This window comes from Sinocyclocheilus rhinocerous, unplaced genomic scaffold (genome assembly GCF_001515625.1).
Source record: "Sinocyclocheilus rhinocerous isolate Xijiao unplaced genomic scaffold, SAMN03320098_v1.1 scaffold836, whole genome shotgun sequence".
NCBI lineage: Eukaryota > Metazoa > Chordata > Actinopteri > Cypriniformes > Cyprinidae > Sinocyclocheilus > Sinocyclocheilus rhinocerous.
In genome coordinates, this window is record NW_015648109.1 from 188,566 (window position 1) to 198,871 (window position 10,306).

Consider the following 10,306-nt stretch of genomic DNA (forward strand, 5'->3'; position numbering starts at 1 on the left):
TGTTTTTATCAGCTGTTTGGACTCTCATTCTGACGGCACCCATTCACTGCAGAGCATCCACTGGTGAGCAAGTGATGCAATGCTACATTTCTCCAAATCTGTCGTGATGAGGAAACAGACTCGTCTACATCTTGGATGACCTGAGAGTGAGTACATTTTCAGCACGTTTTCATTTTTGGGTGAACTAATTCTTTAACTGATTCTAAAATCCTGCACTGCGTCTCAATTTGCATAATTATGCAACCTAAATGGTGTCAAAACACAAGGGCTCACACTCATGAAACACATTTCTGTGTAAATTATCTTATGAAAATGTATTTACAAATATATTAATAGTGCTTGTGTTTCATGAATAAGACCTTCACATTAGCACGCCAAATGGCATATTTTTTCAGTGATTTTCTTAAAAGCATGCATGCACGTTTTTTTATTTCAGCTAATGTTGCCCCCAAACCAGTGTAAAGTTTGTGACGGTTTTCTTTCAACTGTTTCAGGTAAAGAAAAGTATCGGAGAGTGCAAGGCAGAAGTTGCCACAGCATTTTTTAAGTGTTCTGTATGTGATCTTTAGCTAGATGCTAACGCTAACAAGTGGTATTGATAAACAATTAATGACCCAACACTGGCATACTACAAACTCAGAAGTACTTTTACTGTGTGCTTTCAGTGTGTAGTGTAGGTATCTGAATTGGGAAGCAGCCTTGGAGTTCAGTTTATATGCTGTCATCCTCAGTGCATGAGGTACTGTAGCCTGCGGTTTGGAGCAGAAAGCCTTATGGACTCACGGATGGGAGAAAGAGTATTTGGTTTGTGATTTTTGACTCGTATAACAAAGCAAAAAAAAAACTTTTTGATTGAGTCACTTCTAGGTCAATGTGCTCTGTATTTTATCACTGACTGAGGTGAAATTCAGACAGACTGTTTGTATGTGTTACAATAAAATAAAGATTCCAATACGGAATCTGCGCCCACAGGTTTCCATAGAATTCAAACATCATTTGTTCACTAAATTCTACAGAAGCTCAAGTCTCAAAATTGGATTTTTGTTTTTAGGTTGTCCATTAGCACATCCATATGCTACTGCACTACTAAATGTTCACAACACAAACTTTTAGCAGATATATGTATTCAAATGTTCCAGTCATTCTCTTCTGGGAAAACAGACCAAAAATATTGATGACATCATCCTGCACTCACAGGAGTGTATCCAATCAAGTGCTCTCTAGAATGAGAAAGCCCCTCCCCCTGATTCAGCTGTGACAAACTAAGGACAGCTATTTAACAAAAAATAGTAATTTACTAAAATAATTATGCTTTCAGCTTCCAATAAAAGCTAGTTTAAAATATTTACCAAGTTTACATCCAGTCTGCAAAATTTCCCCACAATTTGTGTGGAAAATGTGTTTTAAAAAAAAAAAATTTTTTTTTTTAGCAGATTTCGTTTGGGGCTCCTAATTTCCAGTGGTTTTGTATGCAGACATTATTATTGGTCTTATTTTGATGTTAACAAAAATAATAATAATTATCATTTCTGGTCATTATATATTTTTGCTGTTCTTCCGTGTATTACTGAATGCATGCAAAAGAATGTATGTAAATTAAATTAAATTAAACGGTACAAATTCTACACTGGCGGTCTTTCTCATCATTATAACACCAGCTCATCTCTCTGCTGTACGGAAACTGTATTTGACTAACCCATAAAAATGCCAAGATATTGGACTGAGCAGCAGAATATAATAAATATAGTGGAATATAATAAATATATTGGCTTTGGATAAAAGCGTCTGCTAAATGTCTAAATTAATATAACCACCACGGTAAACGGTCCTAAAGAGCCTATACGCTAATCCAAACGTCCATCATTGTCAATCAGCGTTTTCTTGAACCTCATTGGTCTATTTTATGCGCTCCTGAGCGCTGATTGGCTCCCTGACGCAGCGGCAAGCTCTGTGCGTTTGTTCAGCCCTCCGTCTTTTCGTCACCACTCATTGGATCAATGGTCCGATGCTCACAGTACGCCCGCCTCTAGCTGCCTTCTGATTGGTCATCGCAACAGCCACTCATTAAGAACGCCTATAGGAGACCGCTTACAGCCCCGCAGGCCTTTTGTCCCGCCCATTCGTTTGTCTCGCTTGTCTTCCCGCGTCTGCGCACCTCCGCCCGGCCTAGACCTCCCCGCCGTACACTTCACCCCTCCGCACGGACAGCATGTCTGAATACAGCGCGGTGCCGCCGCTCGGAGCCGGTGGACTCAAGAAAGACGCGTTCGCCGACGCGGTACAGCGCGCCCGGCAGGTGAGTGATCCGCACTGCGGAGCGAGCGGGCCGCGTTTGTGGGTCAGCGCGCAGGGCCGCGGTACATGAGCCGGCGTGCGCGACAGTTATCTGTTAGCATGAGCCGAGATCGCGTTTTTTGAACACTAACGATATCTGAGAAATATTTGTCATTACAAGCGAATGCGGTACGGAAATGGTAGCACATGGTAATTATACGATGCTTTGGTGTTTAGCGTAATTAGATTACATTCACGTAACGTTACCGTAGTAACATGTTGCTATCATTGTAAATGTCCAAAAACCTCGTTTTACCATGATATTTTTTTCCTTTGGTACCCTTACAAATAGTTCTGTGTATTTAAACATGCACAATGCTAGTACCATTGTATTATTGGGGTATTAAACATGCTAGCACCATGGTAACATGGTGAAAACAGTTAACGTTACGTGCTCAAATTGTGGCAGTTACTAGGGTACAGCAGTGGTTTTGGATAGATATACAATGGTACTTTTCATATACCATTGCTCTGATCTTTGGCCATATTTATTTACCATGTTTTTACATTGTTTTCCTAAGATATTTCAAAGAATACTATGGAAAACAATAGTGTTTGTCCAAAAACAAAAAAGTCCTGTGTAGCATTAATGGTGGTAACAAGAATTCTTAATTAGCAAATCCGCATATTATAATGATTTTTGAAGATCATGTGACACTGAAGACTGGAGGAATGATGCTGAAAATTTGATCACAGGAATAAATTACGTTTTACCATGTTCACATAGAAAAGTGTCATTTTAAATTGTAATAAAATATCACATTTTTACTGTGTTTTTGATCAAATAAATGCAGCCTTGGTGAGTGAAGAGACTCAAAAATATGAAAAAAATCTTGCTGACCCTAAACTTTTGAACAGCAGTGTATATATTGCAATGCATAATTATACAGGGAAATGTTTAATGTGACAAGCAATTAATAGTATCTCCATGCTATTTAAAAATAGTACTATATAGTATTCTTGGTTAGTGTACTAACTTCATGCTGATTTTGCTGTATAAATGTGTTTAAATTGTAATAAAATATCACTTTTTACTGTTTTTGATCAAATAAATGCAGCCTTGGTGAGTGAAGAGACTCAAAAATATGAAAAAAATCTTGCTGACCCTAAACTTTTGAACAGTAGTGTATATATTGCAATGCATAATTATACAGGGAAATGTTTAATGTGACAAGCAATTAATAGTATCTCCATGCTATTTAAAAATAGTACTATATAGTATTCTTGGTTAGTGTACTAACTTCATGCTGATTTTGCTGTATAAATGTGGTGTTTTTTTATCATAACTTGTGTTTTTGTGTTTTCCAGATTGCAGCAAAGATCGGTGGAGACGTCACCAGTCCCCCCATGAGCAATAACGGCGGAGCGGAGAGTTTTCCCTTCGCGACACAGAAGCGATCGCTGGAGCACGGAGGTACTGCGGCTCTGGATCTGTCCGTCTGACTCTCCTGAGACTGTTTTTGAGCTGTTCTTGTGTTTTTCCCTCAGATCAGCCTGAAAGTAAGAAGATGGCGTCTGACAGAGACAATGGCTCAGCCTTGTGTACGACTTTCTTGGCTTTTTTTTTTTTTACTCTTGTAAACACACACACACTCACTTTTGCAACTCAAAGCAAGTGTCTGTGTATATTTAGAGCAGTGATTTTATCCCTTTCTCATCCACAGCTATCGGAGCCCAGCTGGCTGCCCTTTCCCAGCAGAGGTAAGACGGTCCTCATGAGCGCTCTGATCAGAGCTGTTAGCGTCATCCGAGTCGTTAAAACAGATCTCAGATCTGAGTGTTGAGAAGGCAAGAATAACTACACAGGCCTGTATAATTAGGCTGGTTTCAGTTTCCACTGACTCGATCAGATGTGTTAAGCCAAATACAGGGGTCTTGAGGTGCTCTTTTAAAAGTTGGACTATTTTTTATGTGGTGTCTTCAGTATGTAATGCATGGCGGGACACTCAAAGCAGTGTGAGACGTGATGCAGTGACCAAAGATGTCTATATAAATCTATTTCTTTTTATCACATGAATTACAACAAAAAAGGGTTTCGTCCCGGCCACAAGTTGCCAAGAACTGAATGTATTTGTCTGCTGTTATTTTTCCTGACCGTTGCGTTTGTTTTTGTCTGTCTAGTGTACGTCCCTCGTCCATCACAGAGGAGTACAGAGTCCCTGACGGCATGGTTGGGCTCAGTAAGTTCACATTACCCATCATGCACTGGTCCATACTCAAGCTTTCCTGTGTGAATCTCAGTCAGGGTCATATTTCTTGCCAAATCAAAAAAAATAAAATAATACAATTTCTTATTTATTGTATGTTTTTAATTTATTACTAGTAGTGTATTAATGTAATTAAGTGTATTAATTTAATTTTTAAAAATCATATAATAAAAGAAAACGGATAGAATAGAAAAAGAATAGAGCAATCTAGTATTAGAGGCCTTTTTTGCTTTTGTTAATTGTATAATAAATAAAAAAAACTAATAGAATACAAAATGCATATTATATATTAAATTATATTAATATTTAAAAATACATATATTTAAACATTTATATTTAATGCATATGTATTTTTGTATTTTTTTAAATGTATTTTCTTGCTATATTATGTGTATTATATAATGTAATATCTTTGGTGCGTGTATATATTAATTTTTTTTATCCCTCTATATGTGTATAGTTATAACAATATTGGGTTGGGTTGGGTTGGGGGGGGGGTGCGGTTTGAAACATGCATCTGAACGTGTTCTTCTAGTAGTGTATTAATGTACATATAAATTGTATATTATTTTAAAAAGTATATGAAAGTAATCAATTTATACCATTTTTTAAAAATTATATTCTGCATTTATTAAATTACAAGTTATAATATGCAACACACATAATTAACAAGTTGTATTGTAATGAAAATATATGTTTGTTATAGTATGTTGTTAAATACATATGTATATATTATATAATTAACATTCAATAATAAAATATATATTTTATATTTAAAGATGTGTATTTCATGTATATTTGTATAACATTTAAGTTTTTTTTTTTTTTTTTATCCCTCTATATGTGTATAGTTATAACAATATTGGGTTGGGTTGGGGGGGGGGGGCGGTTTGGAACATGCATCTGAACGTGTTCTTAGAGATTCACCCTTCTGCTGGAGGTTGAGATGATAAAATTGGTTTATTACTATTATCCAGTCAGTGAGTGATGTGTTTGTGTTTGTAGTCATTGGTCGAGGTGGAGAGCAGATCAACAAGATCCAGCAGGAGTCTGGCTGTAAAGTTCAGATCGCTCCAGGTGAGTCAAACACTTTCCTCTGTTTTTGATATTTGCATGTTTAAATGTGAGGCCTGATGGACCGTGTTGATTCTGTGTGTGTTCAGACAGCGGCGGTCTTCCAGACAGGATTGTGTCTCTCACCGGCGGCCCTGAAGCCATCCAGTATGTTTGTACTTACTCGCATGTTTAACTGCACTGCGCATCTGTTTGTTGGTGTTTTGACCTTTTGACCCTGTCCATGCAGAAAGGCCAAAATGCAGCTGGATGACATCATCTCTCGGGGGCGGGGCACTCCTCCCTCCTTCCACGAGTCGACCAATGGGAGCGGCCACATGCAGGAAATGGTCATTCCAGCAGGGAAAGCAGGGCTTATCATCGGCAAAGGAGGAGAGACCATTAAACAGCTGCAGGTAGAGTTTGTCCCGTCTGTGAGGCTTTTGTCTAGAGGTTTGTGGCTGGTTTGGGCTTAAGAAATTAATACTTTTATTCAGCAGGGATGCATTAATTTGATCTAAAGCTACATTTGTAATGCTACACAAGATTTTTATTAGAGGTCGTCCGATATGGGTTTTTCACTGGCCAATGCCGATATTTAGATAACGTGCAGTGCGCCGTTTATTCAACGAAGTATAAGCCTTTTGGAAAATCTATTTGTGGCGGTCCGTCTGTTGTGACGAGCCGCCACAAATAACTCAATGTATGGGAAACACTGGACACTTCTATAAGTCAAATGGCCAAGTGATAACAAAAATAAAAGAGTTCACATATATTACACAGCCTGCTGCTCATAACTTCTTAAGAGTACACTGGCCACGAGCGATGACATCGTGGAGGCTATTGTCGGACCCACACACACATTTCATGAGGAAAGTTATCGTGCACGTTATAATCAGCCCAGAAGTTTCGTCTGAATTGCATAGGTTTCTACTTTCACATGTTATGACTTGCACTTATGAATATGATAACGTTCCAGCATCAATTCTAGTAGGGTACAACGTAATTACGCTTTCGAAATGGTCTGTGTTGCCCTGCCATCATTAGCTGAAGCTGTGTGAACAAGAAGCGGCTGCAGAGTGTGAGCTGCTCCGTCTCACGCAGCCAGAGAGAGATTCTCGGGCGTTCCGCAACCAAGCTTAGCTGCCCGCAGATGCGCCTGCCTATAAATCGGCCTAATTTGCAGCACAATCGGCCGATGCCGATTAATTAAAAAATGCCAAAAATCGGCCGATTAATCAGTCGACCTCTAATTTTTATTTCAAATAAATGCTATTCTTTTGAATTTTCTATTCATCAGTGAATCCTGGAGAAAATTGTTTTCCACAGAAATATCCTTCAGCAGAACTGTTTTCAGCGTTGATAATCAAATGTTCACTGAGCAGCAAATCAGTATATTTGAATGAATTCTGAAGGATCATGTGATGCTAATGATACTGAAAATTCAGCTTTGACAACATTTTAAAATATATTACAATAGATAAGTTATTTTAAATTGTAGTAATTCACAGTTTTACTGTGTTTTTGATTTAAAAAATGCAGCCTTAGTGAGCAGAAGAAAAAAAAAAAATTCTAATTGATCTTAAACTTATGAACTATAGTAACTATTACAGTGTTATATTGTACATTATCCACTAATTATGGAAGTGTTTTTTTTTATGAGCTTGTATTAAGGTCAGAAGCTGTAGAAACCCCTTTGTTTTTTGTTTTTTTTTTGCTTATACTTTTTTGACTACTTATTGCCTGAAATATATACGTTTTGAACATTAACAGGCAGTTTTTAGTCAGCTTCTCTCGTCCTACATATTGATGTTTGTTTCAGGAGCGAGCTGGCGTGAAGATGATTTTGATTCAGGACGCTTCTCAGGGGCCAAACATGGACAAACCTTTGCGCATCATTGGAGATCCTTACAAAGTCCAGGTGTGACCGTTTTCTCCATTTCTCTTCTCTCACCCGTTTCAGTTCCTTATTTTGTCTGTTCTTCTCTTCTGTAACCTGTTGTACCTCTAACAAGCCTGTTAAGATTTTGCCGCTCAGGGTTCGTGTCTGTCATTTCTCTCTAGCAAGCACGTGAAATGGTGCAGGAGATTCTGCGAGAGCGGGATCATCCTGGCTTCGACAGAAATGAGTACGGCTCTCAAATAGGTGGAGGAATCGAGGTGCGTGATTGGTTTAATCATTTACATTGCAGCTTGTTTGCCATTTGAAGTGTGAGTTTGATGTCGTCTCATTCTGATTGGACCAGGTGCCTGTTCCGCGTCACTCTGTGGGCGTCGTGATTGGCCGAAGCGGAGAGATGATCAAGAAGATTCAGAACGATGCCGGCGTGAGGATACAGTTTAAACCAGGTTTGTTTGGACTATCAGGTTCTGACTAAACTCATTGTTTTATGATATTATAGTGCATAACTTCATATTTCTTCTGTCTGTAGATGACGGTAGCGGTCCAGATAAGATCGCTCACGTAATGGGTCCCCCGGACCGCTGCGAACACGCCGCCAGTATCATCAACGACCTTCTGCAGAGCATCCGAGTACGAGAGGAAGGAGGAGAGGTGAGTGATGCTCAGATTATTCTGAATATATCCAATACACTTCACCTCAGAGCTTTTTTGTTTGTTTGTTTGTTTTTCACAAATTCAGTTTTATTTATTTTCGAAATTCCTCTATTTTAATTTTACATTTTAGTCATTAAAAAGCGTGTCTAATTAATTTTAAAAGTATTTATTTAAAAAGTAATAAATTTGTAGGACTAGTTTGCTTTTTTTACTAATTGTCTTACATTTTAAATTTTTCTAGGTTCTGTTTTAATGTTTAATTTTAATAATCAAAAAGCATGTTTAATCAATTGAAGTCATAAAAATTTTATATTAACTTAAAACTATTTGTAAACTAAGTTTAACTCTTACAATAATAGAGCCCTATGAAATGTTTTTTTTTCCCCCCAGAATTTCTGTTTTATTAGAAATATTGAAATGAAGAATCTTGTTTTTGTTATGATGCGAGTTGGTTGTCATTTGTTTTTCATTACTACTGTTACTAATATTTGTTTCTTTTAAAATACATCGATCTTGCCAAAAAATAGCCATAGATACTGATTTAGTAAAAACTGTACTAATAATTTTTCTGGGTGTATGATTTATACACATTTATTATATAAAAAGGCGGTGGTCAAATGAAGGAATAGAACATAACATTTTTAGAAGTAATTACTAAATGAGAATTTTCATTCAAAGTGATGCACAGCAGAGGTTTACTGATAATGTTAAACATGGAAGAAATTAAGTGGTATTTTTTAAAGTTGTAGTATTATTACTTTGAGAAGTACATTCTACTGTGCAATAGTAATATTCGTCAATTTCTTCCAGTTAAACTGAACTTATTTTGTGGGATTGTTGTGGAGACGTTGAGTTTCTGTGTGCATATATGATGGTTTTTCTTAAATGAAATGGTGAAATGCTGGTGAAGTGACTCTTAGAGCAGCTCTGGAGATGTAGTCTGTTTATCTCCTCATAAACAGGGTTTCCTTAAAGTCTTTAATTGAACAATGTAGCTTAAAGGCTGTGATTTCACTGAATAAATGATCGCTGCTTTGTTTACTGCCGTTATCGCGAAACCGCTTTGTTTCTGAGGTTCTGAAAGTGCCCCCTGCTGGCAGAGAATGAATTAGCATTTTTAAAGGGGTCATATGATGCGATTTCATTTTTTCCTTTCTCTTTGGAGTGTTACAAGCTCTTGGTGCATAAAGAAGATCTGTAAAGTTGCAAAGACTAAAGTCTCAAATCCAAAGAGATATTCTTTATAAAAGTTAAGAGTCAGCCACACCTACCTAAAACGGCTCGTTCTAACACGCCCCCACATATCTACGTCACTATGTGGGAAGATTTGCATAACGCTGCCCAAATGTTCACGCAAAGAAAGAAGGCGTAACATTTATTCTTGCTGTAGTGTTGTTGCCGCCGCCGCCATGTCGTGAAGACGCTGTGTGTTTCCTTGTGAAAGCGAAACTACTTTGTTTGGCCTTCCAAAAGAGGACAATATCCGCTTCGTCATGCCTAGAGCTGATCTGTGCTGGTAACGTACAGTATGTCGTAGGCATGCTGCAATAGACAGTGTTTTCGGTTAAGCCGCAACACTGGTTACGTCATTTGCCTACCGCGGCACCGCCCCCCACTGTCGTTTAGATTTTTTTTTATAGTAACAAAAATCATTTAGCCTAGTTCAGTTAGAGGACAGACACTTTTAAAAACTAAACGCTCAATGCAGCGTGCCGAACCGTGCGCGAACGACTGCACCACGGAGCAGGAGTCCGATTTTATTCATCACGTGAGAAGAGTGAGTCGAGCTGACTAAGAAGAGTGAGGTGAGAAAGACAAGACGATGGCAGAAGATTGTTTAGAAAGGAAATGCAAAGGCGCCTGTTTGGCAATATTTTAGATTTTGAAAAGCCTATTGACTCAAAGTTTTTTTGTTTGTTTTTTTTTTAGACATTAGTTTCTTATTTATTTGGTTCCACAGTCTTTGCTGATTACTTTATTTAAACTGTGTATTTTATTTTACATCAAGGTGTATATGCCGTGCCTCAAAGCTTTCTTATTCGTTTTGCTAATAAACTTTCTATGTTTCTTATTTATTTGGTTCCACAGTGTTTCAGTTTTATATACCTATTTAAACTTTGTGTAGCCTAAGTAATTTGTTATTTTATTAGGCATA

General features: G+C 37.7%; 1 protein-coding gene across 6 annotated transcripts in view; it reads left to right on the forward strand.

Annotated features, from left to right (window-relative positions):
- Positions 1-2,110: 2,110 nt before the first annotated feature.
- LOC107709619 (far upstream element-binding protein 2) overlaps positions 2,111-10,306 on the forward strand; it is a 13,445-nt gene continuing 5,249 nt past the window's right edge. For 5 of the 6 annotated variants that reach the window (XM_016514151.1, XM_016514156.1, XM_016514152.1 and 2 more), the window contains exons 1-12: positions 2,111-2,296; positions 3,643-3,748; positions 3,823-3,876; positions 3,999-4,035; positions 4,456-4,514; positions 5,547-5,618; positions 5,705-5,762; positions 5,845-6,010; positions 7,417-7,515; positions 7,659-7,754; positions 7,841-7,943; positions 8,027-8,148. In XM_016514151.1, coding sequence (XP_016369637.1) covers positions 2,210-2,296; positions 3,643-3,748; positions 3,823-3,876; positions 3,999-4,035; positions 4,456-4,514; positions 5,547-5,618; positions 5,705-5,762; positions 5,845-6,010; positions 7,417-7,515; positions 7,659-7,754; positions 7,841-7,943; positions 8,027-8,148 — 1,059 coding nt within the window. In that variant the 5' untranslated portion in view covers positions 2,111-2,209. The remainder of the gene's footprint in view (positions 2,297-3,642; positions 3,749-3,822; positions 3,877-3,998; positions 4,036-4,455; positions 4,515-5,546; positions 5,619-5,704; positions 5,763-5,844; positions 6,011-7,416; positions 7,516-7,658; positions 7,755-7,840; positions 7,944-8,026; positions 8,149-10,306) is intronic. The other variant, XM_016514157.1, reaches the window with a different exon arrangement.